General features: G+C 42.1%; 1 protein-coding gene across 1 annotated transcript in view; it reads right to left on the bottom strand.

The window, feature by feature from the left end:
- LOC126937935 (contactin-associated protein-like 3) overlaps window positions 1-14,877 on the bottom strand; it is a 235,546-nt gene that overhangs the window by 53,105 nt on the left and 167,564 nt on the right. The window contains exons 11-13 of the mRNA XM_050761826.1: window positions 13,039-13,145; window positions 9,264-9,383; window positions 1,761-1,964 (exon numbers count right to left, since the gene is read on the bottom strand). Of these exons, the coding sequence (XP_050617783.1) occupies window positions 1,761-1,964; window positions 9,264-9,383; window positions 13,039-13,145 (431 nt within the window). The remainder of the gene's footprint in view (window positions 1-1,760; window positions 1,965-9,263; window positions 9,384-13,038; window positions 13,146-14,877) is intronic.

Raw genomic sequence — 14,877 nt, 5'->3', positions numbered from 1 at the left:
TACTTGGGTTCTCTCTTTTACTTCTCACAAGTGTATGTAAATCTACAATTATCTCAAAAAAATTTTTTTTAAAATATATTATCTTTTCAAAAGAGGAGAAATAGGGAAATTACCACTGACGGGAGTAGAATATTCCATTTCTTGTGTTATTTTAGCCCCTAGCCCAGTAGTTTCCAAAAGATTACCTGGCGATTTTTTTAAAACAATGCCAAATCCAAGGCTACACTTCATTCAATAACAACGAACTAACAAACAATTAAGTTTTGGAATGCCAACTTTAAAAAACTGGAGAACTGGGAAGGAGAGTTTCTTACTTACTGAACTTATGTAAGCTATCTCATTTATAAAAGAAACCCCATGAGATCAGTACTACAGGATCCATTTCATCAAAGAGGAAACAGAGTCTGAGAAAGATTAAGGAATGGCCAAAATTTCCATAGCTGCTAAGTGACAGACTTAGCATTTGAACTTCAAACTTGGAATGCAACGAGACCTTTGCTCTTTCTACTAAACCAAATTGGCTGGCAGGCATCCAAAAGAGAGAGGGATCACCCCGGGAAGGGAGGTCTAGCACAGTGGGTAAGATTTAAGAGTGTGAGGGCCGGGCGTGGTGGCTCACGCCTGTAATCCCAGCACTTTTGGAGGCTGAGGCAGGCGGATCACCTGAGGTCAGGAGTTCAAGAACATCCTGACCAACACGGTGAAACCTCGTCTCTACTAAAAATACAAACATTAGCCGGGCGTGGCGGCACACGCCTGTATTCCCAGCTATTACGGAGGCTGAGGTAGGAGAATGGCTTGAATCCAGGATGGGGGCGGGGGGCGTTGCAGCAAGCAAAGATCGTGACACTGCACTTCAGCCTGGGCGACAGAGAGGCGAATCCAGGCAGAGGAAATGGTCTGGCATATTCCAGGGGCTGACTGGCCAGGACGGATTAGGGAAGGCAATGCAGGTATGGGTTAGTGGATCAGCGCAAACCACCTTCATATGACACTCGTACACCACTTTCAACTTAACAAAAGATTTTGTATTGAAAATTTAAGAGTGAAATTAAAGTGGCTTTATTATGCTACCGACATACACTGTTTTTGTTTGTTTTTTTAAGACAAGGTGTTGCTTTGCTGCCCAAGCTGGAGGGCAGTGAAGCAATCACAGCTCACTGCAGAGTTTCCAAAACATTACTTCCATTTATGAAGATTAAGGTATACATTTCTCAAGACATAATTTCAAAAAAATGAGACACCCACTGAAAAAAGTTTTTAATAACACCAGTAATTATTTCACCCTAGACCACAGTGAGAGTAGCGGGGCTCAGGAAAGGCATACTCAGATAATCTAAAGGAAGGAAACAAACGTTCCAGGTAGATTCAGAGGAAGACTTTTGAGAAGAGTAAGGTTACTGGTTCCCACTGGTCTTCATGAAGAACTCTGCTATACCCAACCTGCCCTACAGCCATTATCCCCTCAGTGTGAATGGAAAGCTAAGTCATAAGTTATTAGCAAAATTTCCCTGAATTACAAAAGGACAAGTCACTCACTAATCCTGCATATGAACGCTCAACGTCTCTCAGCGGTCAAGAAGGCGCTCAATTGCTCTTTTGCCCAATCAAGAGCGGGAAGAGAAGGAGCGAGCGGTCAGGCCTTTGAACTACGCGCCACGGGAGTGACCCTGGCCTTTTCTCCCTGGAAAGGCATCTCGCAGCCCGAGCGCCGCGCCCCGGCCCCATGCGCCCCCGTAGCCTCCAGCCGGGGCGCTTACCTCGTGAGTCCGGGCGCCGCGCGGTCCCGCAGCGCAGAGCCAGCCGCTGCTCGCAGCGCTCCGCCAGGCTCACCGCGGCCCGCAGCTGCCCCGCGCCCGCCGCGTACGCGAAGGACACAGCCGAGCGCGGGTGGCCGCTGGGGGCACCTCGGACGGTCACCGCGTCGGGGCCGCCGTGCCGCACCACGGTCCACGCGGCGTCTGCTGAGCAGAAACAGGCAAAGGAGAGGCATCACTGGGCGGCAGAGGCCAGCAGCAAGGGGCAAAGCAGACGCGTCTTTTATGTGCATACACTTTTAACTGAAATTTGCATTACTGCATGTTTGCTCCGATTTGAGGATTTGGACCTGTGTAACAATGTACTGAGCCAGAACTCAGCCTCTAAGAGAAAGCATATGGGGAGAACTGATGGCCAAACTTTTGTGACGTCATGCCTAAAAGTGTATCATGTAAGCAATGACTCTTTAGTTGTTAAAACCATTTTTTACATCAACACAAGCATGGGGCCAAACCGTCTGGATCTTTATCTTTCTAAACTCATCTGCATTTTCCTCATCTGTATGTGCCTCTATTTCTTTCATTATCAAATAAATTTATAAAAGATACATATTGGGACGATGTGACGCACATACTCACGGGTATAATAGGAAGCAGCTCTATTAAAATAAAGTGGTTTAATTGTGTCAGCTTCTCCATCAGTGACCAAGCCCAGAGGAATCAGAGGCCTTGAGCTTCTAACAGCACTTTCCAGGCGGTGACTCTGGGCATCTGACTGCCTGCTGACATCATTTCTGATGTATCTCTGTCACTTGATTACTTATATTGTTTTGATGAAATAAAAACAGAACGACTCCATATCTCATAAGGGAAGAAGTGCATCTTGAGTTCTTCAGTGTTCCCAACAATGGACCTCCCACCACACTCGAAGTCACTTTAATCCTATGCTGGTGCTGTCTGGTCCTTTAACCTCTAGTAAGATGTATTTAGAATAATGGACATTTTACATAAAAATTTTCCAGACTGGAGAGACTAAGAAAGAGTCATATGAGGATTTTTTTAAGAACTACGAAACGAAACAATGTAATATATTTTACCTTGATAAATCACCCTTCCAGCCCTTCACATCTCAGGATGTTTAATGGCTTGGCTGCTAATATGCATAAGACAAACTTCACAGCCTTACTGTTACTTTACACACGCCTAACAATAACAACAACAGAGATCAGAGGAACGGACAAGAAAACCAGCCATGCTACTGAAATATCTCTTTCGTCACAAAACCCATGGAGAGCAAAGGCGTGGTACGTACAAATGAGCCACAAGTTCAGAAAAAATCTGCAAATTTAAATAATGAATGCAATTTTCAATTAAATTATCACTCCGCTCACTGTACTCACCAAAGGAGGCTCTATGGTAATTTCAGTTCCATGGGTTCTTCCTTTAATATTGCTCTATTTTTTTATTTTAAAATTTTTATTTTTTTTATTTATTTTTGAGACAGAGTCTCGCTCTATCGCCCAGGCTGGAGTGCAGTAGTGCTGTCTCGGCTCACTGCAACCTCCACCTCCTGGGTTCAAGCAGTTCTCCTGTCTCAGCCTCTCATGTAGCTGGGACTACAGGCACACACCACCACACTGGGCTAATTTTTATATTTTTTTAGTAGAGATGGAGTTTCACCATGTTGAAACTGTTGGCCAAGCTGGTCTTGAAATCCCTACCTCAGGTGATCCACCTGCCTCAGCCTCCCAAAGTGCTGGGATTACAGGTGTGAGCCACTGCGCCCGGCCTCATTTTAGAATTTTTATAATCTAGTGTTACTCTGTGCACATCACCTACTCTCACCTTCAGAGTTTTCCTATCAACTAATCAAATATAGAAAAACCTATGGAACACTAAGTTGAGCATTGAAGATGATCAATCACATGCCATTTTTGGCCATGTGTTCATGATTTGTTGTACGGTGGGAGAGAAATGATGGTCCGGAGTAGTTCACATAGGCTGGTGGGCAGTATGATAGATTTGCAGTCACAAATGGTTAAGATGTAGTCATAGAAATGTCCTCAGTACTGAGAAGGGAACTGTTGAGAATACATCTATAAAACTGTTTTTCTGAAGAGCAGAATAGTAACCAGGGACATTATAGAATATGCATTTGTGTTTATAAAATTCCACTTGACTCACTTCTTATAATATCAATAGTAAAAGACCCAAAGAAGGACACAGACCATTGCCGTTCCCCTAATTGCTCACAATTTATTTCAACAGATTATAAGCACATTGGAACTGGAAAGATTTCAAAGAGCATCTAACATAACCCCCATATTTTTCTTTTTCTTTTTTATTAGAGATAGGGTCTCCCTCTGTTGCCCAGCCTGGAGTACAGTGGCACCTTCACAGTTTACTGCAGCCTCGACCTCCAGGGCTCAAGTGAATTGGACCTGAGTAGATTAATTATAACAGTGGCTAAATGTGGAAAGGGGTTCAGAGGTGTGGCTGAGTCAGAACACACTGGAGGCTGTCTCATTGGCCCAGGAGGAGGGTAACTGCAATAAGTTGATCCCTGTTCCACTCCTGTTGCTCAAATAAATATCTGACTTTGAAAATTAAGCTAATTTAACTTCATGATTTTGATTGGAATTAGCAGTACAGATGTTTCTCAACTTATGATGAAGTTGCATCTGGATAAACATTATAAATTAAAAATGCATTTGAATACATGTGACCTACTGAACCTAGCTCAACCTGGCCTAACTTAAATGTGCTCAGAACACTTAAATTGGCCTACAGTTGGGCAAAATCATTTAACACAATGCCTATTTTATAATAAAGTGTTGAATATCTCATTTATTAACTACTGTACTGAGAGTAAAAAATATATATAATAATAATGGTTGCGGCCAGGCGTGGTGGCTCACGCCTGTAATCCCAGCACTTTGGGAGGCCGAGGCAGGTGGATTATGAGGTCAGGAGATTGAGACCATCTTGGCTAACATGGTGAAACCCCATCTCTACTAAAAAGACTAAAAATTAGCCGGGCATGGTGACAAGTGCCTGTAGTCCCAGCTACCGGGGAGGCCGAGGCAGGAGAATCGCTTGAACCCAGGAGGTGGAGGTTGCAGTGAGCCGAGATCGTGCCACTGTACTCCAGCCAGGGCGACAGAGCGAGACTGTCTCAGAATAATAATAATAATACTTGTATGGGTACTTGAAATCGGGATGCATATGTTTTCACATAGTAAAGTCACAATATTTTAAGTAGAACCATTGTAAATGGGGATTGTCTGCACTTAAATAATAAAATTTACTCAATATATCATATGAAATCCCCAGCATCTGGTATACCCATTCCAAATGCCCCAGAAGAAAAAAGAAAATAAGATCCACTGTGTTCTGTTGTCAGGATCATACATATTAAGATCTCTTTTTGGAGAACTGACCTCTTCATTTGTCTGAGAAAGTTTATTTCTTTACTCTTCAAGGAGAAGGTTTTGTTTTGTTTTTTCTCTCTTTCACACTTTAAGTATCTCACTCCATTATTCTTGCTGGCATGATTTCTGGAGAGAAGTTGCTATAATACTTATCTCCTCTGTAGGTAAGGTGCTTTCTTCCTCTATTTTTAAGTTTACGTTTACCTGGGCCAGGTGTGGTGGCTCACGCCTGTAATCTCAGTACTTTTGGGAGGCTGAGGTGGGTGGATCACCTGAGGTCGGGAGTTCGAGACCAGCCTGACCAACACGGAGAAACCCTGTCTCTTAATAAAAATACAAAATTAGCCTGGCGTGGTGGCACATGCCTGTAATCCCAGCTACTCTGGAGGCTGAGGCAGAAGAATCACTTGAACCCAGGAGGTGGAGGTTGTGGTGAGCCAAGTTCGTGCCATTGCACTCCAGCCTGGGCAACAAGAGTGAAACTCCATCTCAAAATAAACAAATAAATAAATAAACAAATAACTAAATAAATAAATTAATAAATTAATTAATTTTACTTTTACCTTTGAATTCTATAGTTTGAAAATATATGCCTGGTATAGTTTTGGGGGCCTTTCTCCTTCTTTAGTGTTCTCTGAACTTCCTGGATTTGTGGTTTGGTGTCTGATATTAATTTGTGGGAATTCTCAGTCATTATTGCTTCAAATATACTTCTGTTCCTTTCTTTCTTTTCCTAGAATTCTCTTCACATGTATGTTACACCTTTTGTATTTGTGCCACTGTACTCAGATATTATGTTCTGGGTTTTTTTTTTTTTTGAGGGGGGGTTCAGTCTTTTTTTCTCTTTGCTTTTCAGTTTTGGAAGTTTCTATTGAGGTATCTCCAAGCTTAGGGGATTCTTTCCACAGCTGTGCCTGGTCTACTAATAAACCCATCAAAGGCATTTTTCATTTCTGTTATGCTGTTTTTGATCTCTAGCACTCCTTTTTGCTTCTTAGAATTTCCATCTCGCTGCTTACATCGTTCATCTGGTCTTGCATGCTATCTACTTTATCCATTATGGTTTTTTCCATATTAATTATAGTTGTTTAAAGTCCTGGTCTAATAATTAATAATTCCAACATCCTTGCCATATCTAAGTCAGTTTTTTTGTTTTTTTGAGATGCAACCTTGCTCTGTCGCCCAGGCTGGAGTGCAGTGGCGCGATCTCTGCTCACTGCAAGCTCCACCTCCTGGGTTCACGACATTCTCCAGTCTCAGCCTCCTGAGTAGCTGGGACTACAGGCACCTGCCACCACACCTGGCTAATTTTTTTGTATTCTTACTAGAGACGGGGTTTCGCCGTGTTAGCCAAGATAGTCTGGATCTCCTGACCTCATGATCCACCCGTCTCGGCCTCCCACAGGCGTGAGCCACTGGGACCAGCCCTGAGTCTGTTTTTAATGTTTGCTTTGTCTCTTCAAAGTATGTTTTCTGCCTTGAAATTTTTTCTTTTTTTTTTTTTAGAGACAAGGTCTTTGTTGCCCAGGCTAGAGTGCAGTTGTGTGACCATGGCTCACTGTAGTCTCCAACTCCCAGGCTCAAGCGATACTCCCACCTCAGCCTCCCAAGTAGCTGGCACTACAGATACATGCCACCATGCCTGTTTTGTTTTTTTGTAGAGGTGAGGGTCTCACTGTGTTGCCCAGGCTGGTCTCAAACTAGTCTCAGGCTGTCTTCCCTCCTCAGCTTCTCAAAGTGATGGGATTACAGGTCCAGCTGAAATTTTTTCTTGATAGCCAGATGTGATGTACCAGGGAAAAGTAACTGCTGTAAAGAGGTCTGCAGTACTACAAGTAACATGTGTTGGAAGGCGAAAGGCTCTGTAGTCCTGTGATTAGGTCTGAGTCCTTTAGGGAGCCTGTGCCTCTGGGCTGTGACCTTCACAAGAGCTTCTCAGCCCTCCCTCCCATCACCACCCTTACATGGGACAGGATGGCCAGAGGTGGGTAATTTCCTTCCTCCAGGCATGTTAGGCTCTGAAAACAAAACAAAACACCAGTAGCTTAGGTGAAATATTTGCCCTTGAGGAAAGACGTTGTTCAGAAGAACAGAAAGCTCTGGTGTACTTCAGGACGGTTCCTTTTCACCTCCCCCTTCTGGAAGCATGAGGAGATTTTTCTCCAGCATTCACTGTGAGAACCTGGTCAAGCTTCTAGGTGTACAACTCACAGAAGTGTGGGGACCCTTCCCTGACTGGGTCTTCCTGGAGTTTTTAACTCTCAGACATGTCCACATTGAGCATCCAGCAATTCGTCAATTAAGTTTAGGTTTTCCTACCTTGACGACGGTTTCTCCGAAGGTTTCCGCTTGTGGAAGAAAGTTGTCATTCTATATATAAGCCTGCCTGTCTCTCCAATTTTGCAGGGCAGCGGTTTGTTCTGTGACCTCACTTCTCTGCTGCATCTAAAAAATTTTGTTGATTTTTCAATTTGCCTGGCTTTTTACTTGTTCTTAAGACAGAGTGCCTACTTCCAAGCTCTGAAGCAACTGCTTTTTGAAGGCTATTACCATACATACATTTCAAGCTATTAGAGTAGTAGTTTGACATTGTGCATTTTATAATCATTATTGCTTCATTTGAACAACTAGAGAATATATTACTGGCTACAGAGCAATGCAGTATCTAAAGGTAACCTTTTCTAGGGGAGAAAAGAGACTAGAGTTTAGTGATTCCTCTATTGTTAGCTAGATTTTGTCAGGAGATACATCCCTAACCAACTTTTCTGAGCCTTGGTTTCCTCATCTTAAAATGATGACAACCAAGGTCCTTCCTGGTTGTGACTTTGGTTGAGTCTTTTGATATCCACCAAGACCATTTTTATGGGATTTCTCACTTTGGTTTGATTGTCTGAGTCGGGGGATTTTGGAGGTAATTGGTGTCTCCTGGCAGAACATCTGTGTTTCTTTATCTTCAGCACATTGCTGCGCAGGTGGCTCTGAAACTTCTGAACGTCCCCTGTAAAGTTTTAATATTTTTTGGCAGTCTTTGCTAAGACACTTTAAATGACCATGTAATCTCAGTTATCTGTTCCTTTTTCCTTGGTGCTTGCTGATCCACTTGGTTATTGTCCAAATTTATGAAACTTTTGAAATTGTTGTGCTTTGGTCAGCACAACAAATGAGAACAGTTCCACTTTCCAGAGAGTTGGAAGAGCTAGGTGACAACACATTTCTGTGAAAATGTAACTATTTAAAAGGCATTCTAGTGCAATCTTCTATAATCAAGCTGTGTTCATTTCTTTCTTTCTTTCTTTTTTTTTTTTTTTTTTTGAGATGGAGTCTCACTCTGTCACCAGGCTGGTGTGCAATGGCACGATCTCGGCTCACTGCAACCTCTGCCTCTTGGGTTCAAGGGATTCTCTTTCCTCAGCCTCCCAAGTAGCTGGGACTACAGGTGCGGGCGCCACCACACTCAGCTAATTTTTGTATTTTTAGTAGAGATGGGGTTTCACCATTTTGGCCAGGATGGTCTCGATCTCTTGACCTCGTGATCCGCCCGCCTAGGCCTCCCAAAGTGCTGGAATTACAGGCATGAGCCACCACGCCCAGCCCAAGCTGTGTTCATTTCTAATAATATCTAAAGCACAAGAAATAACCAACTTTCCTTGGTTATGAAAAAATTATATGCCATAAAAATCATTAAATTATTTAAGATGCACATAAAACACTGACATATCTATATACGTTATTTCTTAGCACTTTTAAAGACCTCTGTTTTTTCCAAATATAGAAAGCATGTAAATCACCGAATCAGAGGTTTATATTTTATCATGATGCACATGAACAGATGTATTATGAGGAGTGCAGGAGCTAGAGAGATGCCCTGGCAAAGCATTAAATCTTGCCTATAATCCAACCCAGGCAAACAAGAAATACAAGAAAATTTTGTTGACAACAAAATTAACAAATACATATTTAATGCTTCTACTTAGCAAGTACACACTATCAAACTGCATGTTTTCATAATGCTGCCAACTAGGTAAATTTCTCCTTGGTCTGTTCTGATATATGCATCTAATGATGATCAACATACCTGTCATATTGCAGTACACAAGAAATGGTCCCAGGGGGCCACTTCCATCTGCATCAATATAGTAAAGCCCGGACGGGTTCCCTCGGTGCTTGTGGGCCTCACAAGACTGCTCGTAGAGAGCTGTAGGAGAACACCAGCCATAAGAACCAGAAAAAATATCTCCAGATGTTGAGTCAGTGTCCAAAGGTTTGCATTTCTGAATTACAGACGTGTGATACATATGACCCAACATCATTTTATAGTGTATGACAGTATATTCGATGAGATGGAAGAAAATGACATTCTAAAAATTAAATCTATTTCTATTAACAAAGGAGAAGAAAATTACCTAGTCAAAATACACTTAAATGTTGGATGTTGTTAGATGCTGAATAAATATTCGGTCACAGTGTATTTCTATTTTGAGGAAGAAGGAAAGATTGTGTTGGTGTTCAAAAACGAAGATGTGCTTACAGTGGGACTGTGATACCATCTTCAATAGACAATCTTTTGGCGATGTCTAGAGGCTGTACTTTCTCTACATCAATGTTTTCTTTTGCTTTTAGGCAGGAAACCCTGCAAACTCTGAAGCACAGTGTAAAAGACTTGAAGAGATATGAGAGGAAAACTTTGTGAATCTGAATCTGAATTCTGTGTGCTATTCAAGCATGGTTCTTTTCAAAGTCGTGGCAACTATACCTCAGAATTAAACTGTAATTAAGGAAGAAACCCTCATTCTACCTGTAATAACTGAATACCTGAGCATATTAGTTTTAAACTGCCTAAATAATCTGGTATTTTCCAATAAACATTCCGTAAAGTTTTTCTTAAGCTATGCAGCAGTTATAACCTTTGCTTCCTTTAAAACAACCTATGTATAAGCATTTTAAAGAGATAAATAGAATTTATAAGCCATCAACTTCTCTTCATTAAAAAATAATTAAAGTTGATTTAAAAAGAAACTTCCCTATTTTGCAAGTGACAATTCAAGATAACTGAAATTCAAAACAGGAGAGAAACTGTTTTGAAAGATATCCCTATGTAATGTAAATTTACTCGTGACACAATTGAATATTTTCATTCGTGCAAGTAAATGTTTTACCAAGAACAAGGTATAGAATTAATATCTGCAGGAGATGGGAATTGTTAATCTTTATTTTTTTCCACTTATGGCATATTGATTTAAATACATATATCTGTAAATGGTAGGATTCACTCAAATTAATAACAATGGTTAGATATAGGGTACAGGCTAGGTTTGGAATGGGGACAAATATTGAGGAGAGTGACTAGAACTTGTGCTTCATGTGAACTGTTTGGCTTTTTAAATGATAATGTATACATGTGTTAACATATAGTATATATTAATTGTATATAATAGATTTTAATTGTATGATTAATTATATATAATTATAGACAATTATATATAATTAATTAGTTGTATATAATTGATACATGTTATACAATTAGAAATACAAAATAACCTATTCGGCTAGGTGTGGCAGTCTAGTCTCACAGTCAATGACTGTAGGCTTGGCAAAGTTCTACCTTTAGCTGGGACAACAGTCAACTCAATTATTAGATTAGACTGATACCTGAAATACTTTTTCAATCTCCTGATATTTTTCCCTCAGAAGTTTTTGAAGTTATATTTTCATTGCAGTGAATAAACATGCACTAACGTAACTCATTCATTAATTGCAACATTAAATGCAATCAGATGATGTTGAGTGTGGTGGTGGATATGAAGTTGTTAGGTAACACACAGGATTATGCTTCTGCTTTTAGGTAAGATACTATGCCTGGAGGATGAAAGATACACAGAAGTACAAGATATGGTCCCTGCACCAACTCTATGACCTTATCAAGACATGCAGCCTCTGGTGTGAGAGGCCACTCAACTCCTAAAAATGTGTCATGGTGGTCGGGCCCGGTGGCTCACGCCTGTAATCCCAGCACTTTGGGAGGCGAAGGCAGGTGGATCATGAGGTCAGGAGATCGAGACCATCCTGGCTAACACAGTGAAACCCCGTCTCTACTAAAAATACAAAAAATTAGCCGGGCGTGGTGGCGGGCACCTGTAGTCCCAACTACTTGGTAGGCTGAGGCAGGAGAATGGCGTGAACCCCGGAGGCAGAGCTTGCAGTGAGCCGAGATCACACCACTGCGCTCCAGCCTGGGCGACAGAGCGAGACTCCGTCTCAAAAAAAAAGAAAAGAAAATGTGTCACAGCTTTATCAACAGGGACCCTTCTAGTACAAAAGTCATACTTCATGCTTCAATCTGTGAGAGTCACTCCTGGACTGTCTCCTCTTTTGCCCAGATCCTTTGCAGAACCTCAGGGCTGGGAGCGCAGAATTCTCATTGCGTGTGTGAAGGGAGGTTTTAAGGCTCCATGCCCTGCCTTTCTCCTATGGTTTTTGTGAAAATCAGATGTCTCATGGAAGAGTTCTTAAAAGTTTCAAGTAGGACCTCAGGATGAGAAAGTGGAACTGAGGGCTTTGCATCTTGCTCTGTCTCCTTGAAGACCCAGGGATGGGCGAAATATTCCTCAGAAGTTGCTCAGAGGTATCAGTAGAGATACACAGAAAGAAAACTTTAAAAGTTAAAAACAAATAGAAAAAAATAGGCTTTTGAGGATTCTGTGATGTTCTAATTGTAACAAATTAGAGGTCAATACAATGGCATTGTAACAAATTAGAGGTCAATACAATGGCATGGCCTTTGAAATTTATAAAGGGTGATTCTTCAGTCAAGACAGATGATTTTTAATACGGCAGAGGCAGTTGGCAGGTGTTAGAATATGTCATCCCTTAGACATTGTTCTTACACTTAAATGTCTACCAGAAGCATGTGGAAGGTTGGTTACAACAGACTCGGGCCACCATCTCCACCGATTCTGATTTAGTAGGTTTGGGTGAGGCCTGAGAGTCTTTACTTGTAACAGGTTCCCAGGGACTATGGGTGCTGCTGGTGCATGGACCACCAATCAGGCATCCTGGAGCCAAGGCTGTGGGGCCAACCTCCTTAGCTCAACTCCTCATCCGGCCACAAACTAGCTGGGGGCCAAGTTACTTAACCTCTTTCTGTCCTCAACTCTGCAATGAAGATAATGAGTACTTTCTTCCCGGAGCTGCTTTAGGGTTAAATGAGTTAATATATGCAAAGCAATATCAAAGGGCCAGCATAAGTACTCAATACATTAATACTTTTACAATTATTCATTTTACAATCACCACCACCAAAGAAAATCACAGTCATTGGAAGAGACCTTAAAGGTCCTCTAGTTTCTAGCTGATACCCAATTACCTCTTCAGAAATTTTACCATGTTGCAATCCCATGATGGTATCATCCCAGTGATTGTTAACAAATCTTTAAATACCTTAAATGTAACATTGACAGCGGGCAAGGGGTTGTTTTTCCCCCTTTCTTTGACTGAAAAGATTCTCAGAATTAAAAGTATGGCCCAACTCAAGTAATGGAACAAGCTGTTACATCATGCATTTTGAATTTAATTTAGTTTCTACCTTTTACTATATCTGATTCTCCTAGACGTACTTCCCCATTGCTTGCCAGCTTCTTTTTTCAATCCTATTCGTACCATGTATTTCTGTGCACTGTCTCAGCACCCTTGTATTAAATAAGGTGGATTAAAAATAAACCAGAAATTGAGTGCTGAAATATCTTTTCTGATATGTTTGCATGATTGCAAATATGCAGCTACATATAAACAACTAATCAAGATGAAATGACAAAGACATGCTGACAGAAAAGCGAGGGAGGCATGAGGCTTACAGGAATGACAGGTCTCGCCCGTGTAGCCTGTGCCCAGACAGTCACAGGAGAAGGTGTCCCACGACTGGGAACACGCGCCCCCATGCTCACAGTAGCTGGGCAAGCACCTAAAAGAAAACAGATACAACTGCTGTTTCCCTTTTCTGATCATCAGAAAATAAATGTCTTACCAAAACCAGGTTAATGTGAAAGAACAGCATACACAAGATAACCCCACATGACGTGATTACTGGGTCTACCATCAAGGTTCTCTAAATATAGTGACAAACTTTGGATGAATATATCCATTAGCATGCAGCTGATTATTAGGTATCTGTGACAACTGAACTGTCAACACATTTCTTTTTTTTTTTGTCCCAAGTGACACAATAACTTGACATGTGGCTAGCAAAACCAATTACATACATAAAACTATGAAATACGGCATGCTGCATTACTACATTGTGGTCATTGTTAAAAGAAAGAGGGGGAAACAGGGAGGAAGATACGGAGGGGAGGAGAAAGAAACAGGAACAGCTTCAGTCACATAGTGACAGAGGTCCAGAAATTTTGAAGAACATTTAATTTAGGTCATCTTGTTGCCTTTTAGATTTGGAATGAGCAGTCGGCTGTTGCTTTTTAAGCAACCTTAACACTGGTAATATGTCAATATGACCCAAAGCAATCTACAAATTCAATACAATTCTTATTAAAATCCCAAAGCCTTTTTTTGCAGAAAACAAAAATCCATCCTAAAATTCACAGGGAATCTCAAGGGACCCTGAACTAGCGAAAACAATCTTGAAAAAGAACAGTTGGAGGTCTCGCACTTTCAGAATTCTCAGGAATCTGCTGCCGCCCACTATCATATTGGGGGCCTAGTCTGCCTGCCTCTCAGGATTGTTAGGGGAACAGGGAGCAGGGGACACTATGGAAACTGACCAGCAGCTGACACACAGTGGAGGCTTCACCAAGAGGAAGCGTGACCTTCTGGAAGCCTGGCCTGAATACCAAGACCCACCTCCGCCTCGAGCAGGGTTGGATCTCAGCCTCCGCCCGCTGTCTCCCACTGCTGAGCACATAGCTAAGGACCTGGTAAAGAGTGAAGATTCTAAAGGACACTGACCTTCCGGGCTGTGAGGGACACCCTCGTCCATGCTGGAGCAGCACAGGGGGTGAGTGCCCGCCCAAGTGCCCCTCCCCATGGGACCCAGAGAAGTAGCAGAAGAGGGGCTGGGAGGTTGTGACAGGCCTCCTGGCTGTGATGGGAGGATGACCAGCAGAGAACTGGGGTATGAAGTTGACAGAAAGCCCCAGGGGCCTGTATTTGGCCTCCCGAGAGATCCTTTGAGGGGAACCTGAGGGGCTGGGAAGAAGAATCCGCAGCATTCCCTACCCTCTCCATGCCCCCAGCCCCCGATCCTGGCTCTCTGGCAGTGCACCACCAGCTCAGGGCCAAGACTTCCACTGATTACATGGTGTTAATGAGCATTTAGTCTGCATTCAGAGAAGAGTTAGGGGCCATCAGAATCACAACTTTTCAAGTATTTTAAAGGCCAAGGCATGGAAAAGCCTGTGTGAACTGATCAGAAGTGGGGGAGTTGGAGTGACAGGCGAGGATGGCTGGGTTGGGAGCCCACCCCCATACATTTTTTAAAAAGCAGCTGTTCCTCTTCCCCCACATCCTTCTCCCCCTCCTCCCCTTCTTTCTTAATGGAGCATCTTAAGATCATATGTGACTTGAAGATTCCACAAATTTTAAAAAACATTAAAAACCACTGCTGTTTGGTATCAACAGGGAGAGAATTTTAGTTCAAAATATTTTGAAATAAAAACTATTTAAGTGATCTAGAGACTATC

The sequence above is a fragment of the Macaca thibetana genome, chromosome 15 (genome assembly GCF_024542745.1).
Source record: "Macaca thibetana thibetana isolate TM-01 chromosome 15, ASM2454274v1, whole genome shotgun sequence".
NCBI classification, from domain to species: domain Eukaryota; kingdom Metazoa; phylum Chordata; class Mammalia; order Primates; family Cercopithecidae; genus Macaca; species Macaca thibetana.
The sequence above is the reverse complement of the archived record's forward strand: the minus strand, read 5'-3'. Positions and strand labels throughout refer to the sequence as shown.